Below are 19,800 nucleotides of genomic sequence, written 5' to 3'. Positions count from 1 at the left end.
ACATAATTAATCGCTAATTATGTGGCGCCAATTACTCCCTTTCATCTCGCTGATTAGATCCGCATTGCGGTGCTCCACTGCGTGCGCGTGGTTGGCACCAAGCTCGGATGTGGGTCACCTTGATTCGTTCCAGGTTGCCAACCCGTGCTCGCCATGACCGCCACCAATCCCGGATGCGGGTCATCATAGAGCCCGTGCTCCAAATTGACGATGTCCACTTGATGCTTCTCCAAATTGATGATGTCAAACGTATGATGTACCAAATCGCTGGAAACCTGCTGCTCCAAATAAAAGCCGCCCATTGGGTACTGGTCCAAATAGCCGGACTATTGGTCGCCTTGCTCCAACGTGGTCGGAGGCATAGAGGAGATGCCACGATAGATGGGGATGGATGTGGCTGGAGAAGGGTAGCAGAGGGGGTGGGTGGGGAAAGCGGAGGGATGGGGCAGTGACGGTTTTCCTCCAGAAATGGCACCATCACCAGCGCCATGTGGTCTCGATGCGGGGCGATGGTGGTAGCGGTCGCGCCGCACCAATCCGTGGGTGTCCACTAACCCGATTAAGTGTTACGGGCTTTGCGGTGCGGTGGGCAGCCCGTGTCCACTTAGAGGCTTTCATATCATAAATTGTGGTGTTTTATTTATTTATTTACAATTTTCTCTTGCTCAGAAGACACAAGGTTGGATACTTTGAGAGCATCTCTAACAATCTGCCTAGGATTGGTACAAACAGAAAATATAGCAATTTGGCTCAAAAACGTTGGTGTTTTGGAACATGGGAGCATATGCTCCCTATATCTTGAAATGCTCTTACACATATTTTAAATTTTTAAAAAATTGAAACAAAAAATTTGCACGTACATTTTCACGTGCTACGCGCTCACAAAGTCGTTTCATAAAAAATAAACTTATCATGTGACGTGTGTAAAAAGACAAAATTCAGTGATGAAAACAATGCTTTTCACTGGATAAGTTTTCTCTTTTTTTACATGGGCCACAAAAAATATTATTTTTTCGTGAAACTTGACGCATACACATATATTATGGAGATGTACATGTAGAATTTTTTGTCAAAATTTTTCCACACTTCAAAATATGTTTTATTGGTAGAGGGAGCATACGCACCCGGGAGCCGAATTGAATTTCCGCTTCAACCGCCTTTGTATAAGTGGCCGCTATATTAGCACCTCCACTTGGTATATTTGGAAAGTCTAGAGGTGATTTGTATCCTGAATTCTTCCGGGCGGCCGCGTGCCAAACCGAAAGCTCCGGGCGGACGCAGTACACGACAGCTGACAGCTGTTAAACCGTGTATCCCGTATGCTAGCTGATAACACATGTTGTTTTTGAAAAAACTGTAACTTTTAAATCGTGCAGCGAAATTACAACTTGTTTTCACTTCTAGAATCACCACGACGAGAGCTTCGAAACTAGACCATATTTTCATATGTTTCGATGGGTTTTTTTAACAAGCAACTTTGATGCGCGACGGAGCAACTTTGTTGTTCAACAAAACAACTTTGGTGTGCGGCAAAGCAACTTTGGTGTGCAACGAAAACACTTGATTCACAACGATGGTAGGTTTCACAACAGCTGCAACAACAACTCCTAATGCACCAGAAAAAATGATACGAGCAACTGTAGGTCGTTGGCCACACCCATGATGTAGTTCACAAGGTTTGGCCCTAGTCGGTCGCAGCAACAATGTTGCCGATCAAGCCATCCGAGCGCTCGCCACTAACAAGCACAGTTGTAAGTATCATCGCCCCACATTTGGTGGCTCTGGCATAGCGAGCTTTGCATTCCGAAACACCCCCACGTCGGTCGAGTCAGTCGTTCCCTCGCTCATACCGGCCAAGTCATCCTAGCAACTTTGTTGCAAGATTTTCGTCATTGCTAAGTTGCCTATAATGCTTTTCGGTAGTGCAAGGAGGCGTAGGAGAGGGGGAATAGCTTGGGCGTGAGCGGGTGAGAGGCGGCGACCGTGAAGGCCTTCACGACGCCGCTCCCGCCGCCGCGGTCCTTTAGGCCGATTGATTCGGAGCCGGGGCTGCCTCGGACATGGGTAACACTCGCAGTAGGACGGTAGTCGTAGTCCTCCCTTCGCCCATGTCGACCATCGCCAGCCCTTCCTCCATGAGCTCCGTCGGCAGCCGCCGTGGATGTGCCTCCAAAAGCATAGGCAACAAGTGCGACCAGTTCAAGGCCCAGCGGGTGAAGCCGGAGGCCATCCGATTCGGCCACATCTCCCACATCAGGGGTGATCTTGCCGTCCAGACCATCGCGCCATGCCACGTCGTGGCGTTCATTTCAAGTCAGCAACTTATGGGGAGGTAATCTCAAGCCTGCTTTGCAACTTTGCTGCCTAGCAGAGCAACTTCAGAACCCGACGGAGCAACTTTGGAACCCGACGGAGCAACTTTGCTGCCCAGCAGAGCAACTTCGGAACCCGACGGAGCTACTTTGCTGTCAGACAGAGCAACTTTGCTGCCGGACAGAGCAACTTCGGAACCCAACGGAACAACTTTGCAACTTCGGAACCCGACATAGCAACTTTGTTGCCGGACAGAGCAACATTGGTGCTTGCGGCACATTCTTGGTGTCCGACATAGTAACTTTAGTGCCTTACTGTGCAACTCTACTATTGACAATGCCCAAGTGGCAACTTTGATGTCGAGTACACTACTTTGGTACACCAAGTTGGCTACCTTTTTATTTGTCAAGTTTCCTACCACTACAGTGAAGGTACCTAAAACTGCACTAAAGTTTCTTACTATTATCGTGAACTTGCTCGTTGCTTTTGTGGTTGTTTTCTAAATTGTGTATCGTTTTTGTATAGATGCATGCCACTGCAATCTATCGTTATTTATGAACATGCGAAGTTGTATTTAGTTGTTGTAACGATGTCAATTGTTGTTGCGAAGTTATCTACCATTGTTTTAAACTTTTTTTCGCCGCGTACTAAAATTACTTAGTCGCTCACCTAAGTTGCTTTGAAGCACACCAAAGTTGCTTCTTAATTTCTTTTTGTCGAAATGTATGCAAGCGAGATCTAGTTTTAAAGATCTTGTCACGAGGATTCCAAATGTGAAAACAAATCATAATTTCGACACACGGTTTTAAAGTTATAGCTTTTTAAAATAAATCTACAATATCTAGCTAGCCTACGCGTTTAGGAAAGAAAAAGCATACCACTGCATGCAAAGCAGTGAATTAACCGTGGAATCTTTCCATTTTTATCGTGGGGACAAAAACTTTCCTAATATAGAGGGGATGCTGGGCACTACAAACGAGCACGCGACCGCCCGCTAGACGCGTCCGATTTGTATACCTCACTCAGAGGTGGAGGTGGGTTCCACGTGTCGATTTCAAGATTTGGATTGCTATTATACGAATGATGCCGAAGCAGAAATTTGTGTGGATTGCTATACCTCCCTTTTCTCTTTTTGTAGTACTCCCTCCGTCCCACGGAAAATGTCGCAACGTCATTCTTGCGAAAATGCCCTCCACCTTTCTCCGACCGAACCCTCAGTCCTTCTCGTCACCTCCGCGTCGTCTCCTTGTTCAGCGCCTGCTCCGCCGCTCCCCGGCGCCTCGCTCGCGCCGGCCACCACACCTCGCCCGTGCCCGCGCCGCGACGCGCTGCTCCCCCGCGCCTCCTCCCGGTATGCTCCCCGCGGAGTTTCCCCGCTCGTCCGCCCGGTCCACTCTCCTGCGCCTCCATCCACTCCCCCCGTACTTAAATGTCGAATTTTTCTCCCGCGATTCAGACGGGCCGGCATACTCCGGCGGTTCAGCAGCAGCAGATTGTCTCGTCTACCATGGATTCAATTCAGAGCAGCAACGTTCGATCTGGAGGGCATGGGGACGAGGGAGGCGATGGGGTGGTGCTGCGGTGCTGTATGTGACGAGGTGGACGAAGCTTCCACCTTTGTCCTCCATATCGGGCGGCGGCGCGGCAGTGGGTGGTGGTGAGGTGGCTCGGCGACCGGCCGGCCCTCTTCCTGGTCGTTGCCCATCTCCTGTCACCGAGGCCACCTGAGATGAAGAGGAGCTCCTCGCTGGGATCCAGTGGTGTCTCATTGTGCAGCTTCTCTGCAGCAGCAGTTGATAAGCTCATCCTAGATGATTATTCCGCCAAGCAAAGCAACAATGGTTCTAGGGGAATGGAGGTGAATGCTGGTGATAGTTTTGGCATGCTATCTCAAGCAGTAGGACGCGAGAGTACGGAGACAAGCTCATCATTAGTTGGTCAAGCACTCAATTCAGCAAAATTTACTGACAGGGATGATTCCATGGAACCCCCAAGGACCATGGCAAGTCATCTGTTGGAGATTTTGTGAATGAAGGTTACTCCATAAAGGAACAAAGTAAACTTTCTGCAGATGGTGGTAATGTCGAGCAGGGTTTGATTGTTTTTGTTGAGTGTGCTAGTGCTCCACATAGGTGGTTCGCTGCAAAAATAGCGCAAAGTGATGTCAAGAAGTTGGATGCATCTGATAAATGGGATGTAGCATGCTGTCTGAACGACATGATCTTTCAGCTCCTAAGGATGTCAGATGCATTAAGTTGCAGAGTTCACCTGGTTCAAGTTCTAGGGATGCTGCATATTCCAGACCTCATGAACTTCATGAAACAGAAAAAGGCCTCTATTACTGCACCTTTTGACATTGGATCTCAAGATGACATTGCCAAGGTTTCTTTCTCAAAGTTACCTGATGGTATGCAAACACAAAGCACCATAGTTGCAGAGTCAAGACTTAGTGAATATGGATCTTATTTTGCCAAAATAAGATGCACTCTCAAAGATAGCAGAACATGTAGTACAGTATCATGAAATGACAGGAAACTCATATCAACTTATTCGTACTGGTACAATACTCTGAAGGAATGCAACACTTGAAATGCACAAAATTCTTCAAGTTTGGTAATCAGGAGCCAAGATCTTCTTGATAGTGCTTTTTGTTCGCAGGTAAAAAAAACTTCAGTTTGGTAATCAGCTATTGTGAGACCAGAGGCTGATGATATAACCATTTGGGTCTTTCCACATAGGTGCTTTGCTGTACACGTTGAGCCGGCCGCTGTTTGGTTTAGGAGACTGTTTGACTTAGGAGACAATTCAACTGTATGTTTGCTGCCAAACCTTATCAAGCGTACTCTGGTGGGACAGATGATATACACTACTCTTTAGTTTGCTCTCGACCCTTCATGTTTGCAGTTTCTTTCATACACCGAATTTCCTGGTTAATATCTGAGCAGCATTACTATATTTTCTGTGCACTACACAAGTAGATTGTAGGTTGCTGAACCCGAAAACCTCTGTTGATCACATTTCATTGTAGATGTTTCTTGTCTGTCATTCATACTCTTACAACATGCTTTTATCCTAAAGAGTAAGCACCATTATCAGTTGGCCATTTAGTTTATTACTGCTACTTTAATTATGCATTTTATAAGGGATATTGCATTCCCTAAAAGATATGGTAGCTATCAAATTCATCTGTCTTTTCCTGAGAGTAGCATCTCCTCGGAATAAAGCAGAAAGCCTGGGTATCATAACACCCCTGGAAAGTAGCAGTACACCATGAATTGATCCTAGTAACTTGCTGAGAATAAAGCTATGGTCCTAGTAAACTATTCCTGTTCACTCTTTGTTACCAGATGCACTATTATCAGATCACTTCCTGATAGAAATTCAGGTTGATCATTCAGATTTTGCAGCTAATTTGTTTGCAATTATTGCAATTGATGCTGCCTAATCCTTAGGGACGGCATGTGATGCTCCTGAAGGTTCCAAAATCTGCCCTAAATCAACCATGTGTTTCAGAGATTCCAAATTGTTCGTTTAGTGTTGACATAATTCTTTCTTATAAGCACATTTATCTGTCTATTTATGAACCAGGGTTTACCTTCAGAGAATAGTTGGTTAAAAGAAAAATTACAGTACTGTAATCATGGTCTATCTTCAGAGATGAAGTATGAATCTCCAAGGCAGGGGAGCAGCAGAACCGGCGGCAGGGAAGAAGAAACACGCGTGAGCGTGGGCGACACTATTGTGGCGGCCGCCCGTTTTTGGTCACCGGAGGAGCTATGGTGACGAGCTGCAGCGGCCGCGAGCAGTGGACCACGATGGTCGGGCAAGCCAACAAGCAATCGAGAGGGGAAAAGGGTCCTGGAGGACCAGCAGATCACCCTGAAACTTTTGAACGGCTCAGGGAAGCCTGAGGAGACGTGACGGCGTCGAGGTCATGTGGGGAATCGACGGACGGGCTTGGAGGAGACAGCTTCGATCCCGGGGAGGCAGAGCTCCTGCTCGAGCGGAGGAGGACAAGGAGGAGGCGGAGCTCGTTCTCTGCGCCCCACCGGCAGAGCTCCTGGTTGAACGGAGGAGATGAGGAGGAAGCGGAGCTCCTGGTCGAGCGGAGGGAGCTGCGGAAGGCAAGTGGGGGCGGCAGACGGCGGCGGACGGCCGAGGCGTACGGCGGCGGACGGCGAGGGATGGCTGGGGGACGGCCGAGACGGTCACAAACACGATCTTGGATTGGACCTGATGGGAGAAGAATTATAACTATAAAGGGGTTCTTTGTAAAATATCATTTGTACAGAGCGTCCGACATTTTCCGTGGGACGGAGGGAGTACTACCAAAATTTTAGATCGCTATTATTGAAATGATATTGGAGATGGTCTGACCGGTGAGCATCAAAAATTGGAAGAAAAGCGTGTATCGGGTGAGAGCCACGGCCAGTGCATGGAAGTGCAAATAGTGGACAAGGGAAGGGGCGGCAGTGCGAAACCCCAGTTGGCTTACGAGGTACGCTTCCCCTCCCTCTCTCTCTTCCTCCCGTACGGTTTCCTTGAGAGAGGTTTTAGAGAGAGAGAGTGTGGTTCATCTGCGCGTGCGTGCGTGCGTGCGTAGAGAGAGAGAGAGAGGCGCAGAAGAGAGTTGGGGGAATGCAGGTTCGTCTCATCTCATCTCGCTAGGGTTTCCGTCACCATCTCCTCATTCCGCCGACCATGATCGGCGCCGCCGACGAGAACGACGCGGAGGACGTCCGTCCTTCCAGCCGCACCACCACCACCCCGCCTTCCCCTCCCTCGCCATCGATTGCGCTTGCGCCGCCTCAGCAGACCAGCCTCGGGAGGAGGCTGCTCGGCTCCATCCGCGCCCTTGCCTCCCGCCCCGCGCCTCCACCCGCCCCCGCCCCCGCCCCCAAGGTCGGCCTCGGCCTGCTGCTCCACCTCAGGCCTGAGCCCGACCACCCTCGCATCCACCCAGCCCCGTCTCTTTCCCAGGAGGATGAAGACCGAGCCGCTGCTGCCGCGGCACGGCCTCGCGCCGCCGCCGGAGCAGGGCTGCACCTGCCGCTGCCAGCGAGCAACCAATGCAGCCCCGACGACGGCGCTGCTCCGACTCCGACCAGCGCCATGCTCAGGCAGTCGGGGGCATCCCAAGAAGACAACTTTGTGGTCGTGGGGGACAAGGTAAAGCCGGGGGAGCAGCGACGTGCAGTCCACAGACAAGGTGCGGCATTTCTCACGTCTGCCGCTGCTGCTGCTGGGGATGATCAACAAGAGAAGGTCTGCACCGCTGATCACCTGAGAGCTGCCAGTCAGGAGCGAGATGCCATCCACCCGAGCGATGGAACCACATGCCGTGGCACTGCTGCTGTTGGTGATCAAGAAGAGAAGGCAGTGCAGCAACGCGGCAACCGTGAATTGGGAACAGCTGAGGATGATGGCGATGACGCCGGGGATAACGACCAGGAGCCGGCGGTGGAGCGAGGTGCAACCGACACAGCCATGGATGGTGACAATGCTGTCAAAGATCACAACTTGGTGGGGCAAAGCGTCATCGCTGGAACTGAAATCAAAATGCACGCCACTACCGTAGATGTCCAGGATCAACACAAGGTGGTGGGCGTCACGGTTCCATCTTCTGAGGCGGTTTCAGCCACGGTTAGTGGCAGTGACATGGGCACAGGGAAGAGGGAGAAGGTTAGGCTGCCATATCCACAAAGGCCTGGGAAACTGAACTGCCCCTCTTACATGTCAAAAGGGACCTGCAAACACGGGTTCTCCTGCCAGAAACATCACCCACTGGTAAGATCTGATATCATTTGATTTACTGTTCTGTAATTAAACAATGTTTGTTTCTTTACTTATTAGTACAATGCTGCATCTTGGTTTAGCACAATAGGCTGTGTAAATTATTTCTGTCTTCCATTCGCCTTTCCGCTGTGTAGTTACTCCTTTGATCTATATTTCAATTCAATAGGCACACACTTGCACGAACTGTATGATTGTTCTACATATATGACATACTAGGAGAACAGGCACGCTTCCCTGTGCTGGTAAAAAGAAAAATGGAAAAAGTGAATTCCGCTGACAATAAACAGTGAACTGTCATGAGTCGACCCATAATTTTAGAGAATAACGTGTTCTGATTCTGTTACAAATTGGAGATGGATACATCAATACACAAAGAAAATGTGCACTGCTAACTTCTGAATAGGCTAAATAACATAACATTTAGTATCACTGAGCTAAAACCTGCATTTAACCAACTTTCATGCATCTTCCTGTGTGTCACCCTTTACTGCAATGTGAAAGCAGAATGATCAGCATGTGAGTCTTTTTAGAACTTAACCCATAGCAGGCGAAAGGTAACACCCTTAAACCTTCGAGATAATGTTAACACTAAATTAAAATGAAACTTCTGGTCCTACATTATCATAAATTCGCACTAACTATTTTTTCTGTTCTTCCAAGGAGCCAAGTCATCCTTACATCCCCGTGCTGCCACCTAATCATGCATTAGTCACCATGCTTGATATATACACATTATGAGTTTCCAGATAATGCTTAGTTAACTTTAGCAATAAAGTACTAATAATTCTAAAAAATAAAGTAGCCTAGCTTGCTTGAGCATGGGGGTCCAAAAGAAGGCGATTCTCCATTTAGCAACTACTTGACTTTCATTCATGTCATGCTACTTTGCAAGTTTGTGTACATCAAAATGAGACTACCTAGAAGGATTTCTGATGCCAGTGATACCATTTAATATTAGAAAGTGAGCCTTGTTAGTTGGTATGATTTAAAGAAACTTCGATTGTTGCATAAACATGAGGAACAGGCACATATACAAATTCCTATCCATAGTGTATATTGTGTTAAAGATCAATGTTTACCTTCATCTTGTTCATAAAGAATTGGCCATGGTAGGAATTACTCTGCTGACCTAACCATGAAGCAGAAAATAACTATCACATGTTTCCATAACCTTCCTTTCAGCATATTAATCATCCTGTTCCTACAGGACAGGACTAAAATTAGTTAAATGAGTAAACAAATGTAGGCTAAGGTATCATGATTTACTCAGACTTACAATGGTTATATCGCAAACTTAACTGGCGCGCTAATTATTATCATTGTTTCTTATTTGGTAAGTGAAGAGTAGCAAACTTTGTTAGAGCTCGCCACGCCTTCGTCAAAGATAGAAAAATACACAATTATGAAATTAGGCACACCACATTGAAAATATGATTTTATATCTCACACCAGATAAGTATTTCTTATTAAAGCGCTTATAGTTCCAATGAGATGTACTTTGTTTGGTTACACATGGGACAGTGGAAACAAAAGAGTTCCGTGGTAGTATCATTGACACAGAGATTCCAGAAAATTAGCCATGGGAAACAAGCGCTAATAGGCAATAGGTTTCAGCATCGTCAATGTTAACTTGTTTCTTTCATTTTTGAGAGAATTCTTCAGCCAAGTTGTGCTTTCAGTATGAGACACGTCCACCTTGTTATATGTAAACAATAAATAGGAGGTTACCTTGTAGATTATGCACTGCAAAATCTTCCTATTTGATTTAATGGCACCGATATAACACACAACATGAATGCAACATGGCCATGAAAGGAAATGCAACAAAAAGCCATGAACCGAGTATATCTGCCTGAATTTTCTCTATAAAAATGTAGTCTGACGCACCCTTACTAGTCCCGAATAAACAGGAGATGATTTAATAATTTTAATGTTTTATCTGCCGATAAATGTTGTGGACATTTGAAAACCCTGATTATATACCCTCATTCACTAGTTTGTCCATGAGATATTTAGTAATTTATTTTCCTTCTTTTTGTTGATGTTGTCATTGCTACAGCTTAAAGCCAAGCCTGATGATTCATGGTGTCCCTCTGAACAAGGAAATCATGGCGTTGAAGATATTCTGGAACTGAACCGCATTGGCCTCCCCATACGAGAAGTATGCTTATGATCTTTTTTCCTCTAATAAAGGTTATTTATATTGGCAGATGCTGAAACTGAAATTTAGTCTAAATTTACTTTTCAGAGAGCAAGAAATTGCACCTATTATGTGAGGAATGGTGCTTGCAGATATGGCAAACGCTGTAACTTTAACCACCCAGAGCATGTCATTGATGCTCAGTTCTATGCACCAACAGGGTGGGAGGATAGTACTTTGAAATTGGAGAATTCGTATGACCACCATACAACATTAGATGAAACATCACACTCAAAGAAGTCTTCTGGCCATGCAACCTTGGATGACACATCTTACTCAACGAAGTCTTCTGACCATGCAACCTTGGATGACACATCATACTCAAAGAAGTCCTCTGACCATGCAACCATAGATGACACATCATCTAGCTCAGAGGTCCTGCCACCAAACATATTGAGAATGCTTTTACCTCCCAAAAAAGTATTGCCTGGTACAGAAGGAAAGGTGAAAAAGGTACTTTTTTTTAATCTTTGATGTTTAGATCTGTATTTGCACATATCGCTTCGATATTGCTACTTCTGTGACACCTACTGTGTACTTTTTATGGATTATGACTGGTCTACGCCTTTGTGATAATTTCTTATCCTATCTGATTCATGTAGGATCCAAATTGGTCATCTACTTCAGATAATTCCGATGGTTGCTGTTCAGCAGATAGTTCAGATGGGCCTTTGTGCAAGCAGGAGCATGTGGATAGTTCACATGGTCCTTTGTGCAAGCAGGAGCATGTGGATTACCCTGAGAGACCTGGCAGATCAGAATGCTCCTTCTATAAGATGTTCGGTGATTGTAAATTTGCGTCAGCGTGCAATTATCACCACCCAAAACCAAAAGACAGATACCCAACTAGATATCATCCAGAAATTCCGTCAGTGGAACAGACAAAATATCTTGAGAGACCTGGGGAACCAGACTGCCCGTTCTATATGAAAAACCGGTTCTGTAGATTCATGGAAAAATGTCGGTTCAATCACCCAAAGGATACAAACCCTACCGCGCAGAGCCCAACGACTGCAAAAAAATCTCTTGTCAATGATGAACATCATCAATCTACGGGAATCACACTAGAAAACCATATGCCCAAGCAAAAGCAGTATCCTGAGAGACCTGGTCAGCCAGACTGCCGGTACTACCTGCAATTTAGGAAATGTAAATTTCTGTCTGCATGTATCTTTCACCATCCAAGAGATGGACTTCCAGTTGGGTGGAATCCCTCAGGTCCAGCTCACTCTGATCAGATTAGACCTGTAATACATGGCATGCCAGAATGCCCATTCTATATGAAATCTGGAAAATGTCAATTTGGGTCAGCATGTGAATTTCGTCATCCCAAAGATATGTGTTCAACTACAGAGGTATGTCTTCATCTTATTGACGTTCAAGTAGACACTACTGATTCAATCATAACTAGTTTTCAATGTTCCCTTTTGCCTGGCTGATCCCTGTTGCCTTTTTAGCTGATAGAGATGTTCACTAGTGTTGACATTTATGCTAATAGAAACATAATGACTTCTGTGGTCAGAATTTCTGCTCAATTTGCAGTGAGTATGTTACTATTGATGTGATTGTGTGTACATGAGACGCTTCTGTTGTGCTATGTACTACCTCGTATGAATGAAGTCCATTTTGAACCTTTTCGGTTCCTATTTACTAAAAAGTGCTTACTGGGAAGAAAATGATTGTTCTATCCATGGACTATGGAGCTGCTAGGAATACTAAGTTGGTTATCTGTGTAGTAGCAAATACTTTTTTTTATCTACAACCTCAAGTGAAATGCTTCGACCTTTTTTTGTACTATAACAATTGTTATCTGGTTGAATATTGCTCACTTATCAGAAGAACTGTGTCATGTCACCCAATAGAAACAAAACAGACGCTCAATTGTTCCTCCGTTTTTTTGTTATTTTCTGCATGTGGCGCTTGTTGAAGTGTATACGTGGCATCAGTTCGGACTTTTGGTTACGTTGGCTAGTGCATGAAGCTTGACACATGAATCTTATGCTGTTTCAGGGAGCATTTGATCACATAACTGACTTGGCAAACGATACTTTCACAAGGCCAGAGAATGTTGTGCAGAAACAAGAACAGACTGTGTACCCTGAAAGGCCTGGTGAACCTCGGTGTTTCAACTACATGAGGCATGGCTCCTGTAGGTTTCAGATGAACTGCAAATACCACCATCCAGCAGACCAGCTCACTAAGAAACAGGTGCGTAACAGTCACAATGTTCAGAAGCAGTACGACTTAACTTACCACTGTCTTCAGAATGACATCTATTGTTGCTTATGAATGCAGTATGACTCGACTTACCACTGAACTCGTCCACATCTACTGCTTGGGCGAAGCAGTAACATACTGTTTACCACGTGGATGCTATCAACTGCAAGGTACCTTTTGGTCTCTTGAACAGTGATTTTCTTTTCGGGTCAGTGATCTTTCTGATACAACTAGTAGGATGCCTGTCACAGAACCTTAAGAATAGTGCATAAAGTTTCTACCTCTTAAAAGGTTGTAACCAAAGTGGCAATAGAAGAGCACAACTCATGGGCGGAGCTACTTGGGGACTTGGGTGTACAAATGTGTACACCCAATATTTTTGACAAAATGACTTGATTAGCTAAGTTTAGAGCAACATATCTTAAATAAATGAGAAAACCCATGTAAAAATGATATCTGCAAGACTATGTACACCCATTATCTAACCGGTGGCTCCGCCAATGAGCACAAGGTTCTTAATTTCTATCACCTCTGTCCCAAAATAAAAGACGTTTTGGTAGGCTAAAATAGCCTACCAAAACTTCTTATATTTTGGGACGGGGGTAGTAACAACTTCACTACTTCAGGCCCATTATACACAAGGAACACTCAGTTTAGGACATAAGCATGATAACCCTATTACAATAATCATGCATTGAGGAGTCAAAATAGAAACTTGTTGTGCATTCATGATCGACGGCAATAGTCACAGCCCATGTCTTGTTCTTGCTTTTTGCCCTGCCAAGAGTAGAGTTTCAAATACTACAACCATGGAAGCACAAAATGTTCGAGCTAAGGTTTAGACAAAAGGATCCAATTAACAACAATCCACACTACTGGCTTTCTTCCTTTTAATCCATGGAGAGAGTGTTATTTAGCTCGTGGTTGATCCTACAAAGCATTTATAGTTATTCTTGATTTGAGCCGGAAGTAAAACAGTAAACAATGTACTCCCTCCGTTCCAAATTAGTTGTCGCAGCTTGGGTTATACTTGGTCTGTATCTAGACACGTTTCAGTATGTAGGGTCGTTTTCATTTTAGAAAAAAACTGCGACAACTAATTGGAACGGAGGGACAGACCTCTAATGAACAATGAATCTTAAACCTAACTCCAGTAGCGATTATACTTTACCACATCCAAGAACTTTATGTCTTTGTGCCTGTAACATTTGGTTCAGCGATCCATGTGCCGGAATCTTAGTTTACTCTCTTTTCTCATCTTGTTCTTGTTTTTGGCTTCCTTTTTTTCTGCTGGGTTTCATATCAAGCCTACCCCAACTTGCTTGGGAAAAAGGCTATGATGTTGTTGTTGAAAGATAGACCCGTCAATCACATCTTGACTTCTGTAATAAATCTTAAACGCCAGTCCCGTACAAATTGGATAGTTCAGGCTTTCAAAAAACTTGCAATATGGCACAACAGTATCTGATGAAGCAACCCTATTTAAATGCAAATATGCAGGGGTAATTTGTCTGCTCCTCGACCCAAATTAGTTATATACATCATGTTCAGTGAATAATATGGACTGATTAGTCCTGAAATAGGGAAACATTGATACCATGACATTATTTTTGACAAGTATGACTGCTTTTGTGTGTTCAGCCTGAGATTTACAAAAACATCAAGGTTATCATGCCGAAAGGAAAATTATATGCATGGTTGCAAAAAATGTTGTAAAAATCACTCACGGACGATGGTGAGTTATTCTAAGAGCTGTGATAGTCGAAGCGAACTCATTTTTATGATCAACCACTCTTGTGGAACCAAAAATAATTTACTTCTACGATGGCTTACGATAGAAACAAGATTGCGTCGTGCAAAACAAGTTCCCTTTATTCGCAAAAGAGCTCCATCCAGAGAATACCTTGCTCGATCACTTGCTAGAACTACTCGATAACTGATAACATTCTATTATAATCATGGTTTTAAAGGCGTTAGGGCGTCTTAGGGCGAAGAGGGGCGCTCTGATGCCTAGGCGGGCATTTTGGACGCCTAAAGCGGTTGATTTTCCAAGGCGGTGGGGGAGCGCCTGGACGCCTAAGCGGTGCCTTTAAAACCATGATCATAATCAAATTGGATCATGAAGTACTTTACACATACATTTAGAGAAGCATTTCCATTGTTTTAAAGATAGCATTGTTTAGTACATGGCGTCAGTCAACTTCCAACCATTATCAAAATATTGTATGTTGCAATTGCATAGACCAATTCGTATCCGAATACTTTAGCCAATGCAAATAACTCCACTCGTGACACAAATATTTTAGTCACCTTCGACTTCTTTTGCATTCATGAACCTTGTACATTAGTTCTGTCATGACTATCTTTTGCAATTTCTTCCCCTAGAACAAATCGGGTTTCAATCAAGTGTGCTCAGATATTGCCACCCCTATTTCTGATCACATGCCAAAACTAATTGTTTGATGCAAGCACTAAGTACACATGTTCAGGCAGGTTAATCAAACTTTAAAGAACACGTGAAACACATGCAAAGTTCTAATTCTTTGAGCCCTGCAAGCAGGAAACACATAAGCTCATGTGTCGCATGAAGTAGGCAAAAACGTCCAGGAAATCCAAACATTGGTGAATAAATATAGACCATTATAAATTAGAATCCATGAAACCTGTCTTGTGTAAACCCTATATTGCAACCAAGAACTGCACTTAGATAAGCTATAATATCTAATTGGTTCACTAAGTGGCGAATACTAGCTGTTGATGTGGCTAACCTGGTCCTGTTTGTTTTGCAGCACTCTTCTGTTTTCAGGTGCTACAGCTAACCCGAGCCAGTGTGAAGAGAGGAGGAGCATCTGGTGATCTCGTATTCTTTTTGTCACTTGCTACTCATGCCTGTTCGTGTCAGATTTCCGCTTTGAGCGTTTTTATTTTTATTTTTAAAGGCTCATTTTGTCAATTAGCTGCTCAAAGCTACGAAGATTGTCTGGTCCATGCAGTCAAACTTCAAACCTGTAATCTGGATATCTTGGCATGACTAGGTGTAGCTGTCAACTGAAATGCCAAAATCAATATTTTCTCTATTGCCGTTAGGGTGATGTACACAAGTTGCATGGGCCAGGCTAGATTAGTAGACTAGAAACATCTTCTATTAATAGCATGCACACTTTGATCTTGAATTCTCGATATCTTAGCACTATGTGGTGATAATGCGTTTTTGGTTTGACATTGGATGCCTAACTGAGCTTCTGTTCGTCCGGTTGTGCATTAACTGTCGTATCTTTTATGTGTTTTTTGGGGATAGGCTGAGATTTGTGTCAAGATCAGCAACATGTCCTAGTTCATAATCGCTAGCTGTACAATGAAGAGTTCCTACCTTTCATCCTTCTGTGTCAGGAAATTATCTGTAGATCTAATTAAACTGAATTGCATCTTCACCTGACTTGGGACTTACGTAGTCAAGAGAAATTCCTATAAGATGAGCAACATTGCTAATTTAGGGGCTTGTCTTCTTTGACAGCTGACACGGAATTTGAAATGAGTCAATGCGCCACTCAAAATCTGGATTTGTGACATCCAACAAGTTTCTTCAAAATGCGATTTTTATGCCTGAGAACCCATAGTGGTTCCCAAATTATAGGCATATCCAACTTTTAATCTATGTCTTTTACTTGTTTAATTGCTTCTTTGAGGCTCGAACCCTATGGCTGTGGCATGATCCAATTTGAAAGTGCAAGCTGCCCCTAAAATTCAAAATCTTTGCATGGAAAGTGTCGTGGAATCGGTGCTGGACTGGAGAAAGAAGGAGGCACGGCCTATCAAATGTTGATTCATGTGCTTTATGTTCGCAGCACTCCGACACTATCGATCGTCTACTCCTTCAATGCCCTTACTCTAGGACTGTTTGGTTCGAGGTTCTCAAGTGGCTAAATCATGCATCCCTTCTTGCGACAAGTGTGTATGGTCTCCTTGAGTGGTGGCCACAGGTGACTCTGACTTGGCCTGCCAAGCTGCAGCCTCAAGTGCACTCCCTCTTGTCCTCAGGTCCATCTGAATTGAGCGGAACAATTGAATCTTCAAGAACAAGAGTAGGACATAAGCTTTTCTTCACGATGCAATTGTCAGAGAAGCGGATAGGTGCAAAGTTGTGGGGGTTCTGTGAGCAGTTCCCTTAGTCTAAGGTGGCTTTGGCCCTGTGTGTTGTAGGTGTAGACTTTGTATTTGGTTTTTCATCTATCTATAAAATAAGACGCACATTCTCGCACGTCCCTAAAAAAATCGTTTAATTGACAATGTCATATCAAAAGAAAGCGGAGAATGGCAGTCACCGCTAGAACAGAACCTTTTTGACATAACCATGAGACTGACCTGCAACAGATGAACATCTAGCGAGGATGAACCACCTGGGGTGATTGTCAACAACAACGCTGGAGTTGGGCGGTAGACAAAAAGATGCTGGCAACTGTTTTTCAAGCCCTTTTTGGTTTCAGGTTCGACACGATGAATGGATCATTCACATTACATACATACGTGAAGTAGAATTGCAGTCTCAAGTGCATAAAGCAAAGCCATAAACGTCCATGGCCATTCAGTCTAGTTAGATGGTTTCCAAGCCAAAATGCAATGTCCTCCTGCAGTCCTGCTGGGTAGGTTTTCTTCACCTGCGACCCAGCTTTCAGCAACATCTTAACTCAAGCACTGCCTTCACCTTCAGCCTACCTACACATTTATCGGCCACTGTTATTTTGAGAAACTTGTTTCACAGAAACAGAAGCAACACATATAATGTCACAACATACGCAAGGAAAATCATAAAAAATGCTGGGTCTCTCTTGCTTGCCAGTCAGGTCCACAGTTTATTCTCACATTCAGATACGAAGCAGGCACCCAAGCAGCAGTGATATCTAGTATAGCAGGCATGATATTACAAAAAATGATCAAAATTAAATGTATCACTTCATTTACCATACTACCTAGTATCTTTCTTTCAAGTTTTTCAAAGGGATCCATGATGTAACTATTCACAAAATTAGTTTAACGCATATAACTCAGCCATGGCATATACGAGCATGTCTACAAGCAATAAATGTCCCCAAGCTGCATCACTTCTAACACTTGCCATTCTTAAACAAACTAGTTGCTTAAATAGGGATATCAAATTAAAGCATGGGCATTACACAAATATGCAATGAGAAAAGACACCTAAACAACCATAAAGTGAATCTACTCTGGTTTTTGTTGTCAAGTGGCTCCTTAAAATAATTTGGAAAAGATGATACTCATTTCTCAGAAGAACTATGGGGGCAGAAACAGAAAGTAATAAGTGAACACATGATGAAAAAAAGTATCATGGATCTCGATGAACTGAATATTTACCTGTAGCCATATATCTTCGCTGCCCTGCTATTCGGTATTTTCCTAACCACCTGCCTCGGTTGCCTTCTTTTGTCCCAAGCCCCTTCAGCGCCATCAGCTGATGTGGCCCCTGCATGCTTCGATCCCATTCGATCGCTGGATGCTGGGGTCTTGAAGGAACCATGTCGCAGAAGATTGCTCCTCTCGGTCGGTGCCCTAGTTCCTCCATTCTGAGCATCCTGTGGACGTTCTTCAGCATTCTGACGGGGTTTCGCCAAAGGACTCTGGAATTCTTTAGCATCTGAACTGCTGTTTTCCTTTTCTGACCAGGTGAAACTGCTGCTTTCTTGCGGACCGAGCTCGAAAGAGTCGTCCAATTGCATTTCCCATTTGGTTCCATCCATATCGACCAATGTGACTGTTCTTGTGCTTTGTCTCGCTTCTGAGGAATTACCTGCTCTCATGGAGCCGGCACAAAGTGGATGATCAAATCCTTTGATGCTGCTTCTTTCGCTCTTGCATATTCTTCCTGTCCATGGCTCCTTTTCCACAACTTCGTGTGCCGTCATTTCTTTTTCTGAAGGATTATATTGTTTTGTAGACTCGGCACGAGGTGGGTGATCAGTTCCCCTGCTTCTTATTTCACCGTTGCACACCTTGGCTGTCCATAGCTCCTTTCCCTTAACTCTGCGCGCCATTGCTTCTTTTTCTGAAGAATTACCTTCTCCCGTGGACTCGGCGCAAGGGGGAAGATCTCTTCCTTTCTTGCTGCTTGCACTGTTGCACACCTCAGCTAACCATGGTTCCTTGTGGCCACAGACCAGCTTTTCCCTCGAACTACGCGCAGAATCATCCAAATCATGCGGCAGGGGATTACTTCTATGATAATCTAGCTCGGTGCTGTTAACTTTCATCTCTGACAATTCTAAATTAGGAGTTGAAGGGCCAAAAACAGTAGCAGACATGGAACCATGTCTCTTAACCGATCTATCATGATTCTCCTGGGATGCTCTTTCAATGGGGGTCACTTCAACTTCTGAACCAACAAAATTGTGGCCAGCAACCTGATCAGTCAGTATTTCAGATTTTGAACTCTTGCGGCATTTCAAGTTAAATACCCTTGATGACCCCTCATATTGGTGAGAATCAGATACATACTCAGAATGAATGGCCGAGCTATCTTTGGAGTTATCTCCCTGTAGTACTTTATCGTCCTTGTCAAGGTGATCTTTTTGCTCAACCAGTTTCCCCTGTGCCATTCCTTCATCAGCATGTTCTTCTGTGGCGGGGGTGGAGACATTCTTGTTCACTGAGAAGCAGAGTTGTGACTCTTTATCATCAGTTATGGACATGGTCTCATGGGTACACAACTGCACTGATGATTCAACTTCATCTGCTGGCCTGGCCGATACTGCCTGCTCTTTCTTTTCAACAGAATCCAGCCCTTCATCGTGCTGACATGAAGCACCTTCGTCTTGAAGCATCTCATCATCAGAAGAGTGCGCATCGACCGCACCACCACTACCAGCAGAATTGGCATCCACTTCATTAAAAGATCCATCCTCTCGCGCACATATCCTTTTGGACATTGAATTATCTCTGCACTTGTTCTGGTCATCGCAGTCAACAAGGAGTTTCTGATCACGGTCTCCATCTCCCTCCCTGAAATTTTTCCTCCCTCTCGGATCCTCAATCACACCTGCCCGTTGCCCCCTCACAGGATCTGCTACATCAGCATCTGAATTTCCACCACGCATGGCGTACCCACCTCCCTCTACAGTGCTGCTGCGCTTGACATGTGGAGTCAGTGCAGAGGCATCACCAATGCGATCATGTCCATCCTCCTGCCGGTCCATCGACGGACCGTAGGAGGGTGCCCCTTGAGCCGCCGCCGCCACGGCACCAACGGCATTCTGCTGAGAGCA

General features: G+C 44.6%; 2 protein-coding genes across 2 annotated transcripts; one reads left to right on the top strand and one right to left on the bottom strand.

The window, feature by feature from the left end:
- The first annotated feature begins 7,014 nt into the window (after positions 1–7,014).
- Positions 7,015–12,625, top strand: LOC124689948. Its single transcript, XM_047223398.1, has 6 exons — positions 7,015–8,100; positions 10,169–10,270; positions 10,358–10,762; positions 10,912–11,664; positions 12,320–12,517; positions 12,605–12,625. Exons 1-6 carry the CDS (start codon positions 7,015–7,017, stop codon positions 12,623–12,625), a joined length of 2,565 nt encoding a protein of 854 aa, XP_047079354.1.
- Positions 12,626–17,003: 4,378 nt separating this feature from the next.
- Positions 17,004–19,279, bottom strand: LOC124686878. Its single transcript, XM_047220768.1, has 2 exons — positions 17,897–19,279; positions 17,004–17,239 (listed from the first exon to the last, which is right to left on the bottom strand). Exons 1-2 carry the CDS (start codon positions 19,225–19,227, stop codon positions 17,236–17,238), a joined length of 1,335 nt encoding a protein of 444 aa, XP_047076724.1. The 5' UTR covers positions 19,228–19,279; the 3' UTR covers positions 17,004–17,235.
- Positions 19,280–19,800: the final 521 nt, after the last annotated feature.

The sequence above is a fragment of the Lolium rigidum genome, chromosome 2 (assembly GCF_022539505.1).
Source record: "Lolium rigidum isolate FL_2022 chromosome 2, APGP_CSIRO_Lrig_0.1, whole genome shotgun sequence".
NCBI classification, from domain to species: domain Eukaryota; kingdom Viridiplantae; phylum Streptophyta; class Magnoliopsida; order Poales; family Poaceae; genus Lolium; species Lolium rigidum.
The sequence above is the reverse complement of the archived record's forward strand: the minus strand, read 5'-3'. Positions and strand labels throughout refer to the sequence as shown.